Consider the following 24,844-nt stretch of genomic DNA (forward strand, 5'->3'; position numbering starts at 1 on the left):
ACAGAGACTTTTACTTAAATAAATAAGAATCAGTTGGGAAAGTGTAGGAAGGAGCTGCTGTTCAGCACTGCTGGGGAGGGAGGAGATTGAACCCACCTACCTAGGAGCATGGACACAAGAGATTCTGCAGATGCTGGAAATCTTGAGTAACACACACACAATCTGCTGGAGGAACTCAGCAGGTCAGGCAGCATCTATGGAGGGAAATGCGCAGTCGGTGTTTCAGCCCGAGACCCATCATCAGGACTGGAAAGAAAAGGGGGAAGTTGACCTCCTCTCTTTGATGGGAGTTCAGTGACACCCTCTCCCGCTGCTCCCCCTCTGTGACCTCTGCGACCTCTGCTGCCCTCAGACTCGTCGACTACGTACTCAACCAGACTCACTACCTTAGTGATGTGTCTTTGCTAGGAACTTATCTCATATCATCCACCCCTCCCCCACCTGGTCTCATCGAACACTTGACTTCTCCCTCTGTCCTCCCCCCATCTTCTTATTCTGGCTTCTACCCCCTTCCTTTCCTCCCCTGATGAAGGGTCACAGCCCGAAATGTCGACTGGTGTCTGACCTGTTGAGTTCCTCCAGCATTTTGAGAGTGTGTTGCTGTCATAGTCTGTAATTTCCCTTTTGGAGTTGAGCTTTTGAACTGCCTGTATGACCTGGCATTTTTGTGTTATGAACTGAAGTCTCAAAGGTGCAGGATGGTTGCGGTGTGGTGTATACAGGCAGAATTGATGCAGCGGGGTCTGGGCCCGAGAATGGGGAATGAGCCAATACCATTGCTGGAGTGGACTTGGAGGCGATTTGATGCAGCAAAACCAAGGTGAGGCGAGACGGAGGCGGAGCCCGGGCCCGACAGTGATGAAAGATCCGAGGTTTCATCGAGTTAAGCACTGGGTCAAATTGGAAAGCCTGCATATGGGCCAAATCAAGGGGGCGGGGCTCACCCGAGAGCGTATCGAAGCGGCAGAGCCCAGGATCAAGTGCGAGGAATGACCCAAGGTTTGGACGATTTAAGGGCCGGGCCAGATTGTTTTGTCTTTGTTCTAATGGTTTCTCGTTCTTGTTTGGTTTCTGCTCTTGTAATAATCTTTTAATACAGTACAAGGATTGTAAGCAATAAGTTTTAAGCCTTATTCTTGATTTCTTAAAGAACATTTGGATCCAACATTACCTAGGAGAAACAGTAGGCTATTTTGCTCCTTCAGCCTGCCCACCACTGACTAAGACCACAGTTGATCTAATCATTAGCCTCAGATTTACTTTCCTGCCCAATCCCCATCAACTTCCCTACAGGTGAAAAATCTGTCAAAACACCTCAATACAGGGCATGTTATCAGATTGTTCAAGGAGCCTATGTTGATAATGGATTAATGCCAGAGGCACAACTTCTCTCTAAAAATAACCTATGTCACATAATTGTAAAACAACCATGATTTGTTATCATTGCAGTGTTCCATAATAAGGACTGTATTGAAATGTTGGAGCCTCTTTCAATAACTGACAGTCTTCATGCAAAATAGAAGCAAATGAAGGCATGATACAATATTCCAAGATGTGATTGGTTGTAAATATCTTACCCGATACAGTTTCCTAGATGTAGCTTGTAAACTTAAACCTGTGAAAAGGAAGTGGAAAAACATTCAGATTTGGGTCACATCATCCGCCGTGTTAATTTTCCTAAAATTCATCTCTCAGGAAATAAGCAACTTTGGGAAGGCCACATTTGTGCTGATCACGATAAATCTCAAGGCTATTGGGAGCCAGCTAGATGTAGGCCTGAACTGGAAGCTTCCTGCATGGATAGGACATTCGTGAACTGGATCAACCAGGTGGTCTCTATACATAGACCCAACCCAAAAATAGCCAAATCGACCAAATTCAAATCTACACCTTGCTTAGATGCAATTTGCAAGGAAAGTCCAGATGACAAAGTTCACTCACTCCTTTTAATCAAGTAACCTCATCACCATCAGCACAATGTTTTCATGGGGCACAGTGTTACAATTTTTCCAATTCATTGCCAAATTAGAAATTACCTATTGCAAAATGGCCATGAGTCTCATAACACCAATTACCTCCTGGTCTTGAAAATTTTGCGGTTGAGTAGTTACAATGCACTCAATGGCTGTTAGTCTACCTTGCTTCCATTTTTCATTTTATACTTAACAGAAAAGAGTTAAACCCAATTGTGTACCAAACCAAACAGTAAGATATTGCCCACAGCTTCCTCAGCAATGCCTCTTGGCTCAGAGTCAGAAGGTTGTTGGTTCAAATTCTGCTCTGGAGACTTGAGCACCTTATTTTTCTTGGAGTTTAACATTCATTAAGATTGCTTACATGATTGTATATTCACCTGTTCGTCTCTAAATGTTCAGTGGATTTTAGAGACACAGATTACTACAGCACAGAAAAAGGCCTTTTAGCAAATCTAGTCTGTGCCCACCTTGTTTTCTGCCAAGTTTCATCTACCTGCACCAAGACCATCGCCCTCCAACCCTTTTGCATGCATTTTCAGTAGTGCAGATGGTTCTGTGCTTCTGTGGTATCTCTGTAAACCTGTTAATGGCAGCTTAAATCAAGACTGTCCTTGTTTTATCACAGGTTGGTTTTAATCAGAGCGATTTCCCAATTTGTCCAGCTTCAACCAGTTTTCAGTATAAAGCAGGGGTTCCTAACTTTTTTATGGCATAGATCCTTACTATCAACCAAGGGGTCTGTGGACGCCAGTTTGGGAACCCCTGATATAAAGGAAGATCACAAGGCAGGCTCTTTGCTACCAGTGAATTGGTTACAGTTATAGTTCATTCCCTGCTGCTGTGTTATTTGCTCGCTGTGCTTTACTGTTATTTCCTTATTATGGACATTTCATAAAATGGCTATAACCACAAGATTTGCACCTCGTTCCTGACGTCCCAGAAACCTTTTGGACAATATCCTCTCCAGATCCAATACAACCCACACCAAATGGTCCCTATTGGAGGTTTTTCAGCACTACCCTGGTAACAGAACCAGGAAAGGCCATTCACTCCCTTGAGTTTGTTCTGGCTGTCAGTAAGACTTTGGCTGATCTGCACCATGCCCATGTTACCCACATGAGCACCACAGCCCACAATGCTCTTTCCCAGTAATGCCATTCCAATATAACGCAGTGCTGGATTGTACTGCCTTGCATCATGCACTTTCTGACCTGGTATCACAATGGTTTTCAGAGGTCGCACTTGCAGTCCTTGGGTAGGGTACTCCAAAGGGGTGTTGGCTTTTGCAATGATCATCATGTCAGCAGGGGAATGGGACCTGTGCAAAATCAGAGAGAAGGAAAAGAGAACAGAAGCTCTGAAAAAGAAAAGAATGCAGAACCTGAATGTAATTCCTTCAAAATTAAACCCCATTGCTGTTTGAGTGATGAAATCTAAGGTCAATGAGTCCACGTTGGGAATAACAGTCAAACAACCTAGAATCCTTGGAGGCACACCCATCCAGCTATTTGAATATTATAAGTTTGACTCTGAAATAACTATATGTTTTTGTGGCCTGAAGCAATTGCCCAAATATGGTTTATAAAAACAATAACAAAATCTCCAAGTGTGGGCTTTATGGAACAGTGTGATCGGCTTTCCCTGGGGAAGGTCACACTGAGGCTGACAGTGTGGCTTCAGCTTGGTGGCACCTCATGATACATTGCTAGTCCTTGTGCACCTGGGCCAGAAGGTATGACCTTCATAGCGAGCCCTTAAAGAGACACACCATGACATGGAAAGCACTCATCCAGCCCCACAGGAGTGTTGCTACACAATGAATAATTGTTGGTTGGTGGGAGAGTGTGTGCTCCTGGTAAGAGAATGGAGAGAAATCAGAGGAACTTTAACTGGCTGGTGACGTGAATAAAGAGTATATTCTTTGATTAAAAGGCCACAGGGACCCTCCTGGACACAGCCAAGTGCTCCTGGCAGGGAGACTTCTGTTGAAATTATTGCAATCTCTGGCTGCCTGTACTCTGTGTAAACCTGCAATGCAGACAGATTTCTGATGTCACTCTGCTTGTACCTGTGGACTGGAGGAGAAGAGATGAAGTCTCCTCTCCTTGATGGAGGAATTTGGGGAGCTCCCTAACGCAGCAGTGAGCAGCAAATCGTGAGATTTGGCAGAGACCTGTAGCAGCCTGGAATAGTCTTGAGGTCAGGAAGCTGGGAGTGACCCTGACATTCAGAGGTAAAGCAGCCTGAGGGCACGTGAGGCCATATGCGAGATCACAGGTGGTCATAGACCTCAGCAATAACAAAACTTGTATGTGTGTGTTTGTGGTCTTCTGCTGCCGTTACCTATCCACTTCAAGGTTCAACATGTTCTGCATCCAGAGATGCTCTTCTGCACACTACTGTTGTAATGTGTGGTTACTTGAATTACTATCACCTTCCTGTCAGCTTGAACCAGTCTGGCCATTCTCCTCTGACCTCTCTTATTAATAAGGTGTTTTCGCCCACAGAACTGCCACTCACTGGATGTTTTTAGTTTCTTGCACCATTCTCTGTAAACGCTAGAGACGGTTGTGCATGAACATCCCAAGGAATCAGCGGTTTCTGAGATACTCAAACCACCCCATCTGGCACCAACAATCCATGGTCAAAGATCAGATTTTTTCCCCATTCTGATATCTGGTCTGAACAACAACTGAACCTCTTGATCATGTCTGCATGCTTTTATGCATTGAGTTGCTGCCACGTGTTTGGCTGATCAAATATTTGCATTAACGAGCAGATGTACAGGTGTACCTAGTAAAGTGGCCACTGTTTCGGAAGAAATAGGATTGGTCAATAAGGACTGTCAGTTTGCGGATCATTGAGGTGAAGATGTGGATCTTCAGGCAGATTTTGCATGTTGCACGACTGCTGAGAAGTTTTACACTGAAAACATTGTGGTAGGGAGAACAAGAGTCACACCAATAATGAGGAGATGAATTTCCCAATGAAGGCAGAGGCACCAAGAAAGTTGAAAAATTGCTCTCACCCAGGTTACACTGATCCTGCAGCAGTATGCCAACAAAGACCCCTCCCACCCTGGACATTCACTCTTCTCCCTTTCCCATCAGACAGAAGATACACAAGCTTGAAAGCACCTACCACCAAACTGAAGCACAGTGTCTACCCCACTGTTATAAGACTGTTGAATGGTTGTCTACCATGATAAGGTGTACTCCTGATCTCACAAACTACTTCATTGTGACCTTGCCCCTTACTGTCTGTCTGCACGGCCCTTCCTTTATTCTGCATTCTGTTATTGTTTTTCCGTACACAACCTCAATGAACTTAACTGTATGAATGGTATGCAAGATAAGCTGTTCACTGTACTCCAGTACCTCTGACAAAAATAAACCATATTCCTAATTTAATTTGCTCATTACCATTCAATGTGATGTGAATGAACCTCAACTCTTTCACTGGTCACTGGACCCCTGCAGTGACAGGGATCGTCCCTGCCTCTGATGACTGTGCATTCAGCGGCCAAGACCCCAAGTTCTGGAATTCCCTCCCTAAATTGCTCCACCCATCTTCCCACTTTAAGACCCCAATTCCCAGGAGGTCTGTACCCACACTGCACGTTGAGTGGTTAACTGGTAACCTCGCCAACAGAGATCACAGGAAAAGTGTAAAACAGCGGATGCTGGGAACTTTGAAATTAAAACAGAACATGCTGGGAACACTCAGCAGGTCAGACAGCATCTGTGGAGATAGAAACAAAGTCAACATTTCAGGTCAGAGACCATTCTCTATAAAAGCAGAGAGTCTGATAATAAACACAAGAGATTTTGCAGATGCTGGAAATCTAGGGTAACACACAAAATGCTGGAGGAACTTAGCAGGTCAGGCAGTAGCTAAGGAGGGGCTTAAAGAGTCAACCTTTCAGGTCAAGACCCTTCATCAGGACTGGAAAGGAAGGGAAAAAGCCAGAATAAGAAGATGGGAGAGGGGAAGGAGTACAAGTTAGCAGATGATAGATGAAACCAGGTGGTGTGTGGCAGAGGGAGGATGAAGTGAGAACTTGGGGGGTGATAGCTGGAAATGTAAAGAGTGAAGACTGAAGATGAATACTTTACTTCAGTATTCACTACGGAAAAGGATCTTGGCAATTGTAGGGATGACTTACAGCGGATTGAAAAGCTTGAGCATGTAGATATTAAGAAAGGGGATGTGCTGGAGCTTTTGGAAAGCATCAAGTTGGATAAGTCACCGGGACTGGATGAGATGTACCCCGGGCTACTGTGGGAGGCGAGGGAGAAGATTGCTGAGCCTCTGTCAATGATCTTTGTATCATCAATGGGGATGGGAGAGGTTCCGGAGGATTGGAGGGTTGCGGATGTTGTTCCCTTATTCAAGAAAGGGAGTAGAGATAGCCCAGGAAATTATAGACCAGTGAGTCTTACTTCAGTGGTTGGTAAGTTGATGGAGAAGATCCTGAGAGGCAGGATTTATGAACATTTGGAGAGGCATAATATGATTAGGAACAGACAGCATGGCTTTGTCAAGGGCAGGTCATGCCTTATAAGCCTGATTGAATTTTTTGAGGATGTGACTAAACACATTGGTGAAGGTAGAGCAGTAGATGTAGTGTATATGGATTTCAGCAAGGCATTTGATAAAGTGTGTTGGTGCGTGGCTAAGTGGTTAAGGCGTCAGTCTAGTGATCTGAAGGTTGCTAGTTTGAGCCTCAGCTGAGGCAGCGCGTTGTGTCCTTGAGGAAAGCACTTAACCACACATTGCTCTGCGACGACACCGGTGCCAAGCTGTATCAGCCCTGGTGCCCTTCCCTTGGACAATATCAGTGGCATGGAGAGGGGAGTCTTGCAGCATGGGCAACTGCCAGTCTTCCATACAACTTTGCCCAGGCCTGTGCCCTGGAAACCTTCCAAGGCGCAAATCCATGGTCTCACAAGACTAACGGATGCCTATAATTTGATAAAGTATCCCATGCAAGGCTTATTGAGAAAGTAAGGAGGCATGGGTTATTGCTTTGTGGATCCAGAACTGGCTTGCCCACAGAAGTGGTTGTAGACGGGACATATTCTGCATGAAGATCGGTGACTAGTGCTGTGCCACAAGGATCGGTTCTGGGACCCCTATTCTTCATGATTTTTACAAATGACCTGGATGAGGAAGTGGAGAGATGTGTTAGTAAATTTGCTGATGACACAAAGGTTGGGGTGTTGTGGATAGTGTGGAGGGCTGTCAGAGGTTACAGTGGGACATCGATAGGATGCAAAACTGGGCTGAGAAGTGGCAGATGGAGCTCAACCCAGATAACTGTGAAGTGGTTCATTTTGGTAGGTCAAATATGATGGCAGAATATGGTATTAATGGTAAGACTCTTGGCAGTGTGGAGGATCAGAAGGATCTTGGGGTCTGAGTCCATAGGACACTCAAAACTGCTGCGCAGGTTGACTCTGTGGTTAAGAAGGCGTGCGGTGTATTGGCCTTCGTCAATCATGGAATTGAACTTAGGAGCCGAGAGGTAATGTTGCAGCTATATAGGACCCTGGTCAGACCCCACTTGGAGTACTGTGCTCAGTTCTGGTTGCCTCACTAAAGGAAGGATGTGGAAACCATAGAAAGGGTGCAGAGGAGATTTACAAGGATGTTGCCTGCATTGGGGAGCATGCCTTATGAGAATAGGTTGAGTGAACTCGGCCTTTTCTCCTTGGAGCGACGGAGGATGAGAGGTGACCTGATAGAGGTGTACAAGATGATGGGAGTTATTGATCGTGTGGATAGTCAGAGGCTTTTTCCTCGGGCTGAGATGGCTGGTACGAGAGGGCACAGTTTTAAGGTGCTGGGGAGTAGGTACAGAGGAGATGTCAGGGGTAAGTTTTTTTACGCAGAGAGTGGTGAGTGCATGGAATGGGCTGCCAGCAATGGTGGTGGAGGCGGATACGATAGGGTCTTTTAAGAGACTCCTGGACAGGTACATGGAGCTTAGAAAAATAGAGGGCTATGGGTAACCCTAGGTAATTTCTAAAATAAGTACATGTTTGGCACAGCTTTGAAGGGCGTTTATTGTGCTGTAGGTTTTCTATGTTTCCATGTTTCTATTTCTAAGAAGGAATCTGATAAGAGAGGAGAGTGGATCATGGAAGGAAGGGAAGGAGAAGAGGCACCAGAGGGAGGTGACAGGCAAATGAGGAGAAGAGAAAGAGCAAGAGAGGAGCCAAAATGGGGAATAGAAAAAGAGAAAAGGGGTAGAGGAGAAATTACCAGAAGTTAGAGTAATTAATGTTCATGCTGTCATTTTGGAGGCTACCCGGACAGAACATGAGGTGTTGCTCCTCCAGCATGAGAGTGGCCTCATCGTGACAGTAAAGGAGGCCATGGACTGTCAGAATGGGAATAGAGAGTGGAACAAAGACAGTTTGATGAAGGATCTTTGACCTGAGGTATTAACTCTGCATTTCTCATCACAGATGTCTGCTCAGAAGGAAGGCTGTTGAGAGGTGATAGCATTACACTCCTGCAGTGAAAAGTATTCTCCTGATTGACAACAAAGCACAGCTTAAGGGCCACATATAGAGAGTGTATTCTGCACCTTGATGACACAACCTGTGTGATAGTCTAAGATTAGCCTTCCTTCAGCAGCTGAATGAGAACTAGGCCCTCACCAACTGGTGGTCAGAAACATCTGTCCTAGCTCTCTAACCCACAACAAGAAAATTCAGACGCATTTTTTGTTTATTTGTTTTTGAAAGGCTCTATTCCCACTGCCTATCCCTAATTGCTCTTCTTATAATGCCAACTTAGGAAGCAGTTAAGAACCAAGAACATTGCTCTATGGTCCTGAGTCACTTACAAGCTCACCCCATGTTATAGAGGTAGGAGTTACAGATACCCCTACCTATGAACAAGCTTCCATGGAAAATTCAGAAGCCCAATGTAAATACATACATTCATACCTATGAACAGAAGAACTAGCTTTCTCTCTCTCACTTTTAGTAATAGTTTTTTCTTATCAGAGTTACATACTTTTGATGCCATTCCTTACAACACTGTGGAGGTGTGGTTACCATATCAAGATATTTTTGTCTCTTTTTGAAACCTGGACAAACTCGAATATTGGATGCCTGTAAACACGGAACCCGTATGTTCCTGGACATGGCCTCTGTAGGCCAGACCAGTTAAAGGCAACAGATGGAGAAAAATTCTGAACCAGAGGAGTTTTCACAGCAGACCAAAAGTTTCACTGTCACTATTACCAAGACCAGATTTTGATTCCAAACTTAAACTTGTTTCATTAGCTGTCCTTAAACTGCCTAGGTCAGAACTTGTACCCCAACCCTCACAAGATCACAATATAACCTCATTGGTCTGGAAAATAAGTCTTTTTTTTTTTACTAACCTTGGAATCTTCCTGCTTTGCGTAGCTTGCTGAAGATTTCAATGAGACACTAAGAGAGTGCTTTCAAAGCAGGAAAGCTTAGAAGGAGCTGAAGACCATGTTGGATTCGAGTGTAATCCAATATATCGTTTAATCTTTCCGACTCTTGCTTGCACCTTTATATAATCTCTTAAATATACATGTAATTGCTCAGTGAATTTTCCAGTAATTGTTATTGAATCAGACTATTTGTAATCATATGATGTCTTGTTATCTTTCCAATTTGAGCTAGTTTTTAGTATAAGACAACCATGACACATTTGTTCATTGTCTTTTCTCTTTTTGGTTGTTCTTATTACATTCAATAAGCAGCCATAAGCAATAAGTTTTATGCCTCATTCTTGACTTCTGAAGAGCCTCTGCAACGCAAGATCACCAGATTCAACCTATACTTCCCACTGGATTAGTCCAACTGATCTTGTACAACAGGTAACATTAAAGGCAGTTATCAAGGTCATCTGGACAAGAGTGTCCAGTCCCTGCAGAGAACTTCAAGCCCTGTAAAGTTGGGCACACTGAGAGCACAACTGCAAGGCTCGAGCAAAATTGGCCTTTGGGTTTCTTGACATTTTGTTGAGGGTGTTAAACCCCAGCAACCAGTTTAAGGCGACACAATTGGTAACGTGGAAGGAGGTCACATGATAAAGGGTGACCAGTAAGGGTATTCTGGATTGTGAAAACTCATTTGCTACAGTTCACCATCACTGCAGGACTTGCATGTGTCTAGGTCAAAGAAGCAGGCAGCTAAAATAATTGTGGACAACATCCACCCAGCAAGTTGCCTTTTCCAAAAGCTCCTTACTGGAAAACACTATAGGACTATTAAGACAAAAACTTCACTCTATTTTAAAAGTTTCTTTCCCCAGGCAGTTAATCTGATCAACCATTCTAACTAGTTCCCCACCCAACAACCACCCATTTACATTGATCCAATTTTATTCTCTACACATTTCCATCAACTCCACCGCGCCCCCCCCCCCCCAGATTCTACCACTCATCCATACACCAGGGGCAACTTACGACAGTCAATTAACCCCCCAAACCGCACATCTTAGGGACATTGGAAGAAACCGAGACAGGTGGGGGTGAGGGGTAAACCCATGCAGTCACAGACAAGACATGCAAACTCCACACAAAGAGCGCCCAAGGTCGGGATTGAAGCCGGGCCTTTGGATCTGTGAGGCAGCGGCTCTGCCTGCTGCGTCACTGAGTCGCCGACAACTATCGGTAGCTTTAGACGCCTGGGTACTGCATCAGTAATGTTCTGGTCACTCATACCTCTGTAGAAAACGATGATACTCCTGCTGCCTCTGTTTCTTCAGCTCCTCTCGCTCTGCCTCTTTGAAGACCTGCTGAAACTGGTGGACAGAAACCTGATGGAAGAGCTGCCTGGTGAACGGCAGCTTTAGCACAGGTTCCTCCTTATCGCAACTACAGTCATTCTTTGGAAGCAGCCTAATGAGAAAAAGAGATTTGTGTTGTCAGCACTCACCAGCCACTGATAAATGGGGTAACCCATCGGTCCAAAGTGCGACTTGATACCTCAACATTCCAAAGTGTGATATCCCGTGATTTGAATGTGCAATACGTTTCATGTACAATAACATAACATTTTGAGTGACCTTATTTGACTTGCATTGCTTAAGGCACCAAATATCTGAACATGTTTGCTCTGCATCCAGTTTGAGTATACAGTATACCTCTCCTTAGAACTTATTGTAAGAAGTTGATGTTTATTCTAATTACTCCTGCTGATCCAATGAAAAATATTCGACTTTTGTCAATGAGACAAATACTTCCTCTCTTGAAATGCCACACGGGATCTCAGTGCTTCGAGACAGACAGCCTTCAAAGTGAAATTTGCCATGGCCACCAATTTGACCCTTACTTCCCTTCCATCAGTAAGCCTCCTTGTTTTCTGAGCAATTAATGCCTTGAAGTACAGATTTAGTGAGCCAACAATGACATTAAGCAGCTTTGTATTTAGTGATGGACTTGATTCTGAAGTCAATTGAAATCGTCCCTACAATGAGCAGAAGCCAATGATATAGCGTGATCATTGCTTCAAGGAAATCAGCATTCACTCCATCTGCCCATCACTCACACACTCCTGCCCCTGGGTCCCCTCCCCACCACTGTTCCCATCTGCCCTCCCCATCTCCCTGATTATGTCCCATGCTCCACCTTCCTCTCTGATCAGACCCACCATCACTATCTCCACTCTCCCCTTCTCCATCAGTCTATCACCTGCCTCACCTGGATCCACCCATCACCTGCCAGCTCTTGCTTCACTCTCTCATCACTTTATACTTGCCATTTCCCCTCCATATTTTCAGTCCTGATTTTCCCAAAATGTCAACTATCACCTGCCAGATCTTGCCCCATCCCACCCCCTCACCTATTTATACTGTCTATCTCCCCTCTTTCTTTCCAGTAAAGATGAAGGGTCTCGACCCATAACATCAACTTTCCATTCCCCTCCACAGATCCTGCCTGACCTGCTGAATTCATAGAAACATAGAAATCTACAGCACATTACAGGCCCTTTGGCCCACAATGTTGTGCTGACCATGTAACCTACTCTAGAAGCTGCCTAGAATTTCCCTACCGCATTGCCCTCTATTTTTCTAAGCTCCATGTACCTATCTAAGAGTCCCTTAAAAAACCCTTTTGTATCCACTTCCACCACCTTCACTGGCAGTGCATTCCACACACCCACCACTCTCTGTGTGAAAAACTTACCTCTGCCATCCCCCTTGTATCTAGTTCCAAGCACCTTAAAACTATGTCTCCTCATGTTAGCCATTTCAGCCCTGGGAAAAAGCCTCTGGCTATCCACATGATCAATGCCTCTCATTATCTTGTACACCTCTATCAGGTCACTTCCCATCCTCCGTCGCTCCAAGGAGAAAAGGCCAAGCTCACCCAACCTATTCTCATAAGGCACGCTCGCCAATCCAAGCAACATCTTTGTAAATCTCCTCTGCACTCTCTCTATAGTATCCACATCCTTCATGTAGTGAGGTGACCCGAACTGAGCACAGTACTCCAAGTGGGGTCTGACCAAGGTCTTATATAACATTACCTCACGGCTCTTGAACTTAATCCCACGGTTGATGAAGGCCAGCACACCATGCACCTTCTTAACAACTCTGAGAACCTGCGCAGCAGCTTTGGGTGTCCTACAAACACGGACCTCAAGATCTCGCTGATCCTCCAGAGTCTGCCAAGAGTCTTACCATTACTATTATATTCTGTCTTCAAATTTGACCTACCAAAATGAACCACTTCACACTTATCTGGGTTGAACTCCATATGCCACTTCTCAGCCCAGTTCTACATCTTATTGATGTCCCGCTGTAACCTCTGTCAACCCTCCAGACTATCCACAACACCTCCAACATTTGTGTCATCAGCAGAATTACTAACACACCCTTCTACTTACTCATCCAGGTCATTTATAAAAATCACAAAGAGAAGGGGTCCCAGAACAGATCCCTGAGGCACACCACTGGTCACCGACCTCCATGCAGAATATGAACCGTCTACAACCACACTTTGCTTTCTCTGGGAAAGCCAATTCTAGATCCACAAAGCAAGGTCTCCTTGGATCCCATGCCTCCTTACTTTCTGAATGAGCCTCGCATGGGGAACCTTACCAAATGCCTTACTGAAATTCATATACACTACATCCACTGCTCTACCTCATCAATGTGTTTCGTTACATCCTCAAAGAATTCAATCAGATTCATAAGGCACGACCTGCCCTTGACAAAGCCAAGCTGACTATCCCTAATCAGATTATGTCTCTCCAAATGCTCATAAATCCTGTCTCTCAGGATCTTCTCCAACAACTTGCCCACCACTAAAGTAAGACTCACTAGTCTATAATTTCCTGGGTTATTCCTACTCCTGCTCTTGAACAAGGGAACAACGTTTGCAAATTTCCAATCCTCTGGTACTTCTCCCGTCCCTATTGATGATGCAAAGATCATCGCCAGAGGCTCATCAATCTCTTCCTTCGCTTCCCACAGTATCTTGTTGGGTCGCGGCGACTCATCTAACTTAATGCCTTTCAAAAGCTTCAGCACATCCTCTTTCTTAATGTCTATACACTCAAGTGTTTTAGTCTGCAGTAAGTCATCCCCACAATTGCCAAGGTCCTTTTCACTGATGAATATTGAAGCAAAGTATTCATTAAGTACCTCCGCTACCTCCTCCAGCTCCATGCACATATTTCCACTATGTCACATGACTGGCAACAATAAATATAGAATTGAATTGAGTCAGGTTTTATAAAAACAATCAAACATTTATTCAACCCTGCTCAATATATAAAAAAAAATAAACAAACTAAAATCTTAACCGGAAGTTAACTGCTATGCGGCCACTTAACAAACCATCACTCAGTACTAGTTCTTAAAGCAATAAATACAAAGGCAGTTCTTAAAGCGGTAAATTCAAACACAGTTCTTAGAATGGTAAATTCGAAAGTCCAAGAGATTTATACAGTCAATTAGGAGAGACTTTCCTGAAGTAAAGAATTCCTCGAAGACACGACGTCACGCAAATCCCAGCCAGATCCTGCCTTGTCAGCAGGATTCACGACGACAGAAATAAAACGGTTTAAAGGCACTGACTTTTCACTCCGGTTATTAGATCCCAAACAGCCTTTTCTGCCACTTTTAGCAGAGGCTATCTCATGCAGATCAATCTTTCTTGAACAAATTCAATAATGGTCGATCCTTTCAACCGTTGAACGACTCCTTCAGGTTCCTGTCTTCACTCTCCAATGCTACTGAAAAGATACATCAACAAACCTGGCAATGATTTATTAAACTGCCGACCCAACATTGTTGTACCTTACAATAGAACGTAAAACTCCGTTTTACATTGAAGCTGCGTCATAAAGCAAATATGCAGCAGAGCGGAGTCTCTGGCTAACGTTCTAACTGGAAAACTAAACTGCGTCACCCCAGGGGTCTACACTTATATACCTGGTGAGAACAGGTCATCATGTGACCTCATATCGGTTGGAAAATTACATCAGATGACCTCCAAAAGACCATTACATCATCCTCATAAGACAGTCACAAGATATCCATGAGGTATGTAACAACTATTGCTCCTGATTGGTCCTATTCTCACATGGCTCAGCCTCTTGCTCTTCACATACTTGTGGAATGCCTCAGGGTTTTCCTTAATCCTGCTCGCCAAGGCCTTCTCATGGCCCCTTCTAGCTCTCCCAATTTCATTCTTGAGCTCTTTCCTGGCACCCTTGTAATTTTCTAGAGCTCTAACAGTACCTAGTTTCTTGAATCTTTCAAAGCTTTCTTTTCCTCTTCACTAGATTAACCGTGGTTCTTTAACCCTACCATCCTTTCTGTGCCTCAATGAAACAGACCTATGCAGAACGCCATGCAAATGTCCCCTGAACATCTGCCATATTTCTGCTGGGCATTTCCCTGAGAACATCTGCTCCCAATTTATGCTTCCAAGTTCCTGCCCCATAGTTTCATATTTCCCCTTACCACAATTAAATGCTTTCCCAATTGCCTGCTCCAATCCCTCTCCAGCGCATGGTAAAGGAGATAGAGTTGTGATCACTACCTCCAAAATGCTCTCCCACTGAGAGATCTGACACCTGACCAGGTTCATTTCCCAATACCAGATCAAGTGCAGCCTCTCCTCCAGTTGGCTTATCTACATATTGTGTCAGGAAATCTCCACCCCATCTAAAACCCTTGCTCTAAGGAGATGCCAGTCAATATTAGGAAAGTTAAAATCACCCATCACAACAACTCTATTATTATTGCACTGTTCCAGAATCTGCCTCCCCATCTGCCCCTCGATGTCTTTATTACTACTGAGGGGTCTATAAAAAACACCCAGTAGAGTTATTGCCTGTTTCTGACTTCCACCCACAGAGACTCAGTAGACAATCCCTCCACGACTTCCTCCTTTTCTGCAGCTGTGACACTATCTCTGATCAGCAGTGCCACACCCCCACCTCTTTTGCCTCCCTCCCTGTCCTTTTTGAAACATCTCAAGCCCAGTACACTCAGCAGCCATTCCTGCCCCTGAGACATCCAAGGTTCTGTAATGGCCACAATACCATAGTTCCACGTATTGATCCATGCTCTAAGTTCATCCGCTTTGCTCATGATACTCCTTGCATTAAAATAGGCACATCTCAAACTATCTGGCTGAGTGCGTATTTGCTCAGTTATCTGCCTATCCTTCCTCATAAACTCCCTACAAGCTGTCACTACTTGTGCGCCAACCGCCCCATCCTCTACCTCTTCACTTCGATTCCCACCCCATTGCAAATCTAGTTTAAACTCTCCCCAACAGCATTAGCAAACCTCCCTCCCAGGATATTGGTTCCCCTCCAGTTCAGGTGCCATCTGTCCCTCTTGTACAGGTCACCCCTTCCCCAGAAAACGTTCCAATGATTCAAGAACTTGAAATCCTGCCACCTGAACCATCTCCTCAGCCAATCATTCAGCTGCGCTATATTCCTGTTCTGATCTTCACTAGCTCGTGGCACTGGAAGTAATCCGGAGATTACCACCTTGGAGGTCCTGCTCTTCAGCCTTTCTTCCTAACTCCCTAAACTTACTGAACAGGACCTCTACCCCTCTCCTGCCTATGTCATTGGTACCAACATGTACCACGACCTCTGGCTGCTCACCCTCCCCTTCAAGAACATTCTGCAACTGGACCATAGAATCCGGGAGGCAACACACTATCCTGGCGTCTCTTTTGCTACCACAGAATCTCCTATCTGTCTCCCTAACTATCAAGTCCCCTATGACTATTGCTCCGCCTGACTTCACCCTTCCCTTCTGAGGCTCAGAGCCGATCACAGTGCTATTGGTCTGGCTGCTGCTGCCTTGCCAAGATAGGTCACCTCCCACAACAGTATCCAGGTATATCCAATTACACCCATGATTGTGTAGCCAAGTTTCCATCAAACTCAATATATAAGTTTGCTGATGACACAACAATTGTAGGCCGTATCTCGGGTAATGATGAGTTTGAGTACAGAGAGGAAATTAAGAACCTGGTGGCATGGTGTGAAGACAATAACTTATCCCTCTACGTCAGCAAGACGAAGGAATTGGTTGTTGACTTCAGAAGGAGTAGCGGACTGCACGACCCGATTTACATCGGTGGTGCGCAAGTGGAACAGGTCAAAAACTTTAAGTTCCTCAAGGTCAATATCACAAATGACCTAACTTGGTCCAACCAAGCAGAGGTCACTGCCAAGAAGGCTCACCAGTGCCTTTACTTCCTGAGAAAACTAAGGAAATTTGGCCTGTCCCCTAAAACCCTCACTATTTTTTATAGATGCATCGTAGAAAGCATTCTTCTAGGGTGCATCACAACCTGGTACGGAAGTTGTCCTGTCCAAGACCGAAAGAAGCTGCAGAAGATCGTGAACATGGCGCAGCACATCACACAAACCAATCTTCCATCCTTGGACTCACTTTACACCACACGCTGTCGGAGCAGTGCTGCCAGGATAATCAAGGACACGACCCACCCAGCCAACACACTTTTCATCCCTCTTCCCTCCGGGAGAAGGTTCAGGAGCTTGAAGACTCGTATGGCCAGATTTGGGAACAGCTTCTTTCCAACTGTGATAAGACTGCTGAATGGATCCTGACCCGGATCTGGGCCGTACCCTCCAAATATCCAGACCTGCCTCTCGATTTTTTTGCACTACTTTACTTCCCATTTTTCTATTTTCTATTTATGATTTATAATTTAAATTTTTAATATTTACTAATTTTAACTATTTTAATAGTCCTAAATATTTAATATTCGTAATCCAGGGAGTGTGAAGCGCAGAATCAAATATCGCTGTGATGATTGTACATTCTAGTACCAATTGTTTGGTGACAATAAAGTATGAAGTATAAAAGTATAAAAGTAGGGTATACCTGTTGCTGAGGGGAATAGCCACAGGGGGACCCTGCACTGACTTCTTTCTCCCTTTATCTCTCTCAGTGTTCACCTATCTACTCCCTGAATTCTGCACTCTGGGTGTAACCACCTACTACAGACATTTACACCACACGCTGCATCCGTAAAGCCAACAGCATTGTGAAGGACCCCACGCACCCCTCATACAAACTCTTCTCCCCCCTGCCATCTGGCTAAAGGTACTGAAGCATTCGGGCTCTCACGACCACACTGTGCAACGGTTTCTTCCCCCAAGCCATCAGACTCCTTAATACCCAGAGTCTAGACTGACATCTACATCATTTATTATTATATTGTAATTTGTGTTGGTGTTGGCGTGTGGCCTAGTGGTTAAGGCGTTCGTCTAGTGATTTGAAGGTCACTAGTTCGAGCCTTGGCTGAGGCAGCGTGTGTGTCCTTGAGCAAGGTACTTAATCACACATTGCTGTGCGACGACACCGGTGCCAAGCTGTATGGGTCCTAATGCCCTTCCCTTGGACAACATCAGTGGCGTGGAGAGGGGAGACTTGCAGCACGGGAAACTGCTGGTCTTCCATACAACCTTGCCCAGGCCTGCGCCCTGAAAACTTTCCAAGGTGCGACTCCATGGTCTCATGAGACTAACGGATGCCTATATATTGTAATTTATCCTCTACTGTGCCCATTGTCTTGTTTATTATTTATTGTACTGCCCTGCACTGTTTTTTGCACTTTATATAGTCCTGTGTAGGTCTGTAGTCTAGTGTAGTTTTTGTGTTGTCTTACATAGTCTAGTGTAGCCTTCTGTTGTCTCACTTAGTCTAGTGTAGTTTTGTGTTGTTTCATGTAGCACCATGGTCCTGGAGGAACGTTGTTTCATTTTTACTGTGTACTGTACCAGCAGCTTATGGTCAAAATGACAATAAAAAACGACTTGACTTGACTTGAAAAGTCATATCTATCAATTGCTCTGCCTGCCGGATGATCCTAAGTTCATCCACCTCCAGCTCCAGCTCCCTAATACAGTCTTCCATGAGCTGGAGTTGGCTGCACTTCCCACAGGTGTTAGTCATCCCGGAGACCATCAGGTTCCATGAATCCCCACATCCTACAGGAAGAGCATTCCACTGCCATATCTGCCATTCTGCCTGCACTGCACAATGGACAACCAAGACCGGATCCTCTAACCTGTTTCTTTGGCCTCAGCCCTTTTCTCACTGAAGCCTCTTGAGTCAAAGCCTGACGCTTCTACTCTCACCAGTGCCCTACTCTCAACAATGGCCGCCCCGCTTACCCCTTCTGCTCCCGACGCTGATTGGACCTCTGGAATGTCCGATTGCCCACGAGGCCCTCCTTTTGCGAGTAGCTTCTTCGAAGTGTTCTGCTCCCAACGCTGACCGGACCTCTCAAATTCCTCCAGTAATGTGTTTTCTTTTGCTCAATATCCCAGCATCCGCAGTTTTGTGTATCCCAACACCTCTTTCCTGCAGCAGACAATGTATCCTGGAGCATATTTATCACCTCAGTCTATACCCAGTCCTTTAGACAACTGATCCCATACCCAGGGGGTTATCCACCTCCTCGTTGAAGGAATTACTCATAAAATGCCTTATTTGTGGCTCATCCTACTGACCTACAATTGGAATTACAGAGAGGGATCACCTTAACTTTCAGCAACCATAGGAAAGGAGACCTGGTGCAGCAACAGTCTATTCTACACATCTCTCCATTTTTATCTCCACTGACATTAATTGGCCACAGCTAAAAATGATCCCCTTGTTATAAATCTGTGAGTTTACATGCCACTTTCACTCGCTTATCTTTACAATGAAACCAGTCACCACCAGCACCAGTTATTAACTCTGAATTAGAGTCAGAATCAGGTTTAATATCACTGGCATATGTCGCAAAATTTGTTGTTTTGCAGCAGCAGTAGTACAATGCAATATATAATAATAAAAACTGTAAATTATAGTAAATATATTATATACAATTACAATATATATTTTATATATTAAAGGTTAACTTAAATAACTATTGTGGGCACGTGGCCAAGTGGTTAAGGCATTGGACTAGCGATCTGAAGGTCGTGAGTTCGAGCCCCAGCCGAGGCAGCATCTTGTGTTCTTGGGCAAGGCACTTAATCACACATTGCTCTGTGACGACACTGGTGCCAAACTGTATGGGTCCTAATGCCCTTCCCTTGGACAACATTGGTGTCGTGGAGAGGGGAGACTTGCAGCATGGGCAACTGCCGGTCTTCCATACAACCTTGCCCAGGCCTGCGCCCTGGAGAGCGAAGACTTTCCAGGCGCAGATCCATGGTCTCACAAGACTAACAGATGCCTTTAAATAATTATTGCAAAAAGACAGATAAAAAGTAGTGGGTTCAGTGTCCTTTCAGAAATCAGATGGCAGAGGGGAAATTGTTCCAGAATTGGTGAATGTGTGCCTTCAGGCTCGTGTATCTCTTTCCTGATGGTAGCAATGAGAAGAGGGCATGTCCTAGGTGATGCAGCTACTTAATAGTAGATGCCTCCTTTTTGAGGCATCACTCCTTGAAGATGCCTCCTGGATGCTGAGGAGGCTAGCGGCCATGATGGAGCTGACTGAGTTTGCAACTTTCTGCAGCTTATTTTAATCCTGCGCAGTAGCAACCCACGCCCCCCCCGTACCAGTTGGTGATGCAACCAGTTAGAAGGATCTCCATGGTACATCTATAGAAATTTGCTAGTGTCTTTGGTGACATACCAAATCTCTCCTAACTCCGAATGAAATCTAGCCACTGTCGTGCCTTCTTTGTAACAGCATCAATATGTTGGGCTCAGGATAGATTCTCCGAGATGTTGACACCCAGGAATTTGAAGTTGCTTACCTAAACTTGACATAATTTGACAAGCAATGAACCTTCCCAGATCTGATTGGATCAGATTAACCCCCTCTCTGAACCTTCAAGCTCAAAGGGGAAACTAATTCTTGCAGCAATTTCAATTGTAAAAGGCAAGGATGATTTTTATTAAACTCACATCTAAGGGCAGTGGCAGAGCAGAATTATTAGAGAGTCACAGTGAAACTGAAGGGAAATAGGCCCTTCAACCCACTGAGACTATACTGAACATCAAGCATCATCTGTAGTAATCCCATTCTCTTCTCCCCACATTCCTGTTAACTTTTAACCCACCAACCCACATGTCTTTAGGGTATGGGAGGAACCTGGGGCTCCCTGGGGGGAATCCACATGAACAAAGAGTGAACACGCAAACTCCACACGGACAGCACCCGAGGTCAGGATTGAACCCAGTTCTCTGGAATTGTGAGGCAGTGGCTCTATCCGCTATACTACTGTGCCACCTATCTGTTAGTATTGCTGGTAAACACAAGAATGAAAGAAAGTAGCAGCAGGATGAGGCCACTCAGCCCCTCAAACCTGCCCCACCATTCAATATGATCATAGCTCATCCGCCCCAGGCCTTATCTCCTCTTCTGTACCCATCTACTTTTTTCAAAAATGTATCCCTTCCCCCACATGCTACCAATGAAGCTTTAAGTGCTCCAGAGTTTGACTCCTTAAAGGTACATTACAACGGCCACTGGATCAGTAGCGAGACTTACCCAGCCACAATTTCTTTCACCTTGAAGGAAATGTGGGCATATTTGTCAGAGGGCTCCCAAAGTCTGTGTTCCAGAAGGTTCTCTGAAATACTGGGAATTCGGTACTTCACATCCACAACGTGGTAAGGTTTCAGCAGCCAGAGACAAAGGAAGAAAATTCCCAGCGGCAATGTCACCAGCAAAAGGCAGCAAAGAGGCTTCTTGACCGGACGCATGCTAGAGGCAAGCAGAGACAAGAGTCAATTTTTACAACACTGTTTCTAAAGATATTTTGAAGAAGCCGCTTATTAAATCAGGCGTGCCAATAATTAAATTTTATACAGCAATGTCAACAGTCCACAATTAAATTCTATTAATTAAATTCATGTGCTGTAGGTTTTAGAGGAAAAATGAGCAGCACTCTGTTTGTGACTGGTAGCCATCTTGGCCTGGTGAACAGAACTAGCCAGAGCAAAGAGACTGCAGCTCAATTGCTGCACATTCTCACTTTAGATGTAAGAAATGCAGCAAAATTGGGTAAGTCACCTGTCATTCCTCATTATTTTGGGCACCAAACATGCCCTGGTGTCAAATCTTGTTAGCTGAGCCTCTCCAGAGAAGTAAGAGATACAAAGCCAAGTAGGAATGGAACTGGTAATTGCACATTGATGCAATGACAAAAAAGGTATGCCACCGGCTATACTTCATTAGGAGTTTGAGGAGATTTGGTATCTCACTAAAGACTTTCAAAAATGTCCACAGATGTACCGTGGAGAGCATCCGAAGTGATTGCATCACTATCTGGCATGAAGGGGCCATTGCACAGGATCAGAAAAAAGGGCAGAGAGTTGTAAACTCAGCCAGCTTCATCATCAGTATGATCTTCCCCAACATTGAGGACATCTTCAAAAGGCGATGTCTTAAAAATTCCATTATTGAAGACCCCCACTACCCAGCACATGTCCTCTTCTCTTTGCTAAAAGCCTGAAGACACACGCAACATTTTAGACCATAAGAGATAGGAGCAGAATTAGGCCATTGGCCCTTCAAGACTGCTCAACCATTTGACCATAGCTGATCCATTTTCCCTCTCACACCTGTTCTCCTGTCTTCTCCCCATAACCTTTTATGCCGTAACTAATCAAGAACCTATCAACCTCTGCCTTAAATACACCCAATGACCTGGCCTCCGCATCTATCTGTGGCAAAGAATTCCACAGATTTACCACCGTCTAGCTAAAGAAATTCCTCTTCATCTCCATTCTAAATGGACATCCCTATTCTGAGGCTATGCCTTCTGGTCCTAGACTTCCCCACCATAGGAAACATCCTCTCCACAACCACTCCATCTAGGCTTTTCAATAAGTTTCTATGAGATCCCACCTGCTCATTCTTCTAAACTCCAGCGAGTGCAAGCCCAGAACCATCAAACACTCCCCATATGTTAACCCTTTCATTCCCAGAATTATTCTCATGAACCTCCTCTGGACCCTCTCCAATGACAGCACATCCTTTCTTAGATAACGGGTCAAAAACTGCTCACAATACTCCAAGTAATGCCTCACCAGAACCTTATAAAGCCTCAGCATCACATCCTTGCTTTTATATTCTTGTTCTCTCAAAACAAATGCGAATATTGCATTTTTCTTTCTCACCACCGACTCAACCTGCAAGTTAACCTTTAATGAATCCTGCATGAGGACTCCCAAGTCCCATTGCAACTTGGCTTTTGAATTTTCTGCCCGTTTTGGGGCAGAATTGAGGCCCATTTACCTAAACAGAGTGAGGTTTGATTGACCTAAGTGCCAGGCTGTTTTGAAAAGGTCGGTTACGGGTTGAAACGTGATGCTGGGGTCCAGGCCCAGAGCATATCAATGTAACAGGGCCCAGGTTCTAGCGCGAAAAATTACCTGAATTTGGACAATTTACATACCAGACCAGATAGACTGAAAAGGCAAGGTGTCAGGACAAGGTGCGAAGGTGGGGCCAGTTCTCGGCTCTGCGCTGAACTGAGGTCTGCTCCAGCTGCTGCACGTTTCCTGTCTATTGACTCACTTTTGCTCTGAACACTATTTACTTACTTTTATTGTTTGCACAATTTGTTTTCTTTTTCTCTCTCTTCTTATTGAGTGTTTGACAGTCTTTTTTAAAATGGGTTCTTTGGGGTTTCTTTGTTTTGTGGCTGCATTTAAGGAGATGAATCTTAAGGTTCTATAATGTATACATACTTTGATAATAAACGTATTTTGAACTTTGAACTTATTGCCTCCACAATCTCTTCAGCTCCAGATGGTCTAGGCCATCTGGTCAAGCGACTTATCACCGTTCAGACCTTTCAGCTTCCCAAGCATCTTCTGTCTAGTAATAGCAATGGCACTCACTTCTGCCCCCGGCACTCTCGAAATTGCAGCGTACTGCTAGTGTCTTCCAGTGAAGTTGGATGCAAAATATTTATTTAGTTTGTCCACCATTTCCTTGTCCCCCATTACTACCTCTCCAGTGTCATTTTCCAGCAGTCCGATTATCTACTGTCACCTCTCTTTTATGTTTTATTTATCTATTATTATTACTATTCCAAGTACGTAAGGCATTGACCCGCAGCAGTTCGGTGTTCCGAGCACCGGCCAACCAGCGATTGGAAGAATGAGAAGATGTAGTCAGTGGTGAATTTTTGTTTATTTTCTGATCCTTAGGCTTCTTTTAGGAGTCAGTAGACAAGTGGTCTTAATTCTAACGATGGTTTATTTTAGAGTACAAACAAACATACAAGTACTAAGCAAATTAGAAGAAGAGTTAAGAAATGATGCTAAGAGGTACAGTGCCTATAAAAAGTATTCACCCACCTTGGAAGTTTTCATGTTTTATTGTTTGACAACATTGAATCACAGTTGATTTAATTTGGCTTTTTTTTGACACTGTTCAACAGAAAATGACTCATTCGTGTCAAAGTGAAAACAGATCTCTATACAGTGATCTAAATTAATTGCAAATATAAAACACAAAATAATTGATTGCACAAGTATTCACCCCCTTTAATATGACACACCAAATCATCACTGGTGCAGCCAGCTGGTTTTAGAAGTCACACAATTAGTTAAATGGTGATCTGTTTTTGGAGACCTGTGGGCAGTCGAGGTGTTTCAATTGACTGTAGCAAAAATACACCTATATCTGGAAGGTCCAACTGCTGGTGAGTCAGTGTCCTGGCAAAAACTACAGCATGAAGGCAAAAGAACACTCCAAGCAACTCTGCGAAAAGGTTATTGAAAAGCACAAGTCAGGAGATATATACAAGAAAATTTCCAAGTCACTGAATATCCTTTTGAGTACAGTTAAGTCAATCCTCAGGAAATGAAAAGTATATGACACAGCTGTAAATCTGCCTAGAGCAGACCGTCCTCAAAAACTGTTGTCAAGGTTGCTGTTGTCCTTGTGGCGAAGTTGATTTCTTATGCCAACAAGACCTAGCCTCATGTCCTCTTCTACCACATAATTTGCATAGCCAATTTCGCGTATTTGTTGGTTAACAGGTGGAGGTCACTGACCCGTCTGTACCAATCTTATTCGGGCGTCAATATCCACTTGTTCGGCAGCTTGCACCAGTTCACTGCAGGAAACAGCAGTTTCACTTAATTTCCTCTTGTTAGCTTCACCATTTTGACAACATCTGCTTTCATGGTCAACTTGAGAGGGCCATATGGAGCGTTTTCAATATTATCTTCATTTATTCCTGGGACTCCTGAGTAACTGAGCCAAACTGTCCCAGAGTAGTCTTCATGTTCAAAAACATCCTCTGAAGGCTTTTGTTTGCAATTGACCACTTTCTTCCAATCAACCTGGTTTCGGGCTTGTTCCTCCAACCGTGCCTTAATTGTTTCCCAACTAG

The 24,844-nt window shown here is 44.4% G+C and overlaps 1 protein-coding gene across 3 annotated transcripts in view; it reads right to left on the reverse strand.

Moving 5' to 3' along the window:
* Nucleotides 1-24,844, reverse strand: part of LOC140191570 (beta-1,4 N-acetylgalactosaminyltransferase 1-like) — a 115,875-nt gene that overhangs the window by 53,826 nt on the left and 37,205 nt on the right. For all 3 annotated transcript variants that reach the window (XM_072249083.1, XM_072249081.1, XM_072249082.1), the window contains exons 2-5: nt 20,980-21,195; nt 10,696-10,872; nt 3,188-3,294; nt 1,578-1,615 (exon numbers count right to left, since the gene is read on the reverse strand). In XM_072249083.1, coding sequence (XP_072105184.1) covers nt 1,578-1,615; nt 3,188-3,294; nt 10,696-10,872; nt 20,980-21,195 — 538 coding nt within the window. The remainder of the gene's footprint in view (nt 1-1,577; nt 1,616-3,187; nt 3,295-10,695; nt 10,873-20,979; nt 21,196-24,844) is intronic.

This window comes from Mobula birostris, chromosome X (genome assembly GCF_030028105.1).
Source record: "Mobula birostris isolate sMobBir1 chromosome X, sMobBir1.hap1, whole genome shotgun sequence".
NCBI classification, from domain to species: Eukaryota; Metazoa; Chordata; class Chondrichthyes; order Myliobatiformes; family Myliobatidae; genus Mobula; species Mobula birostris.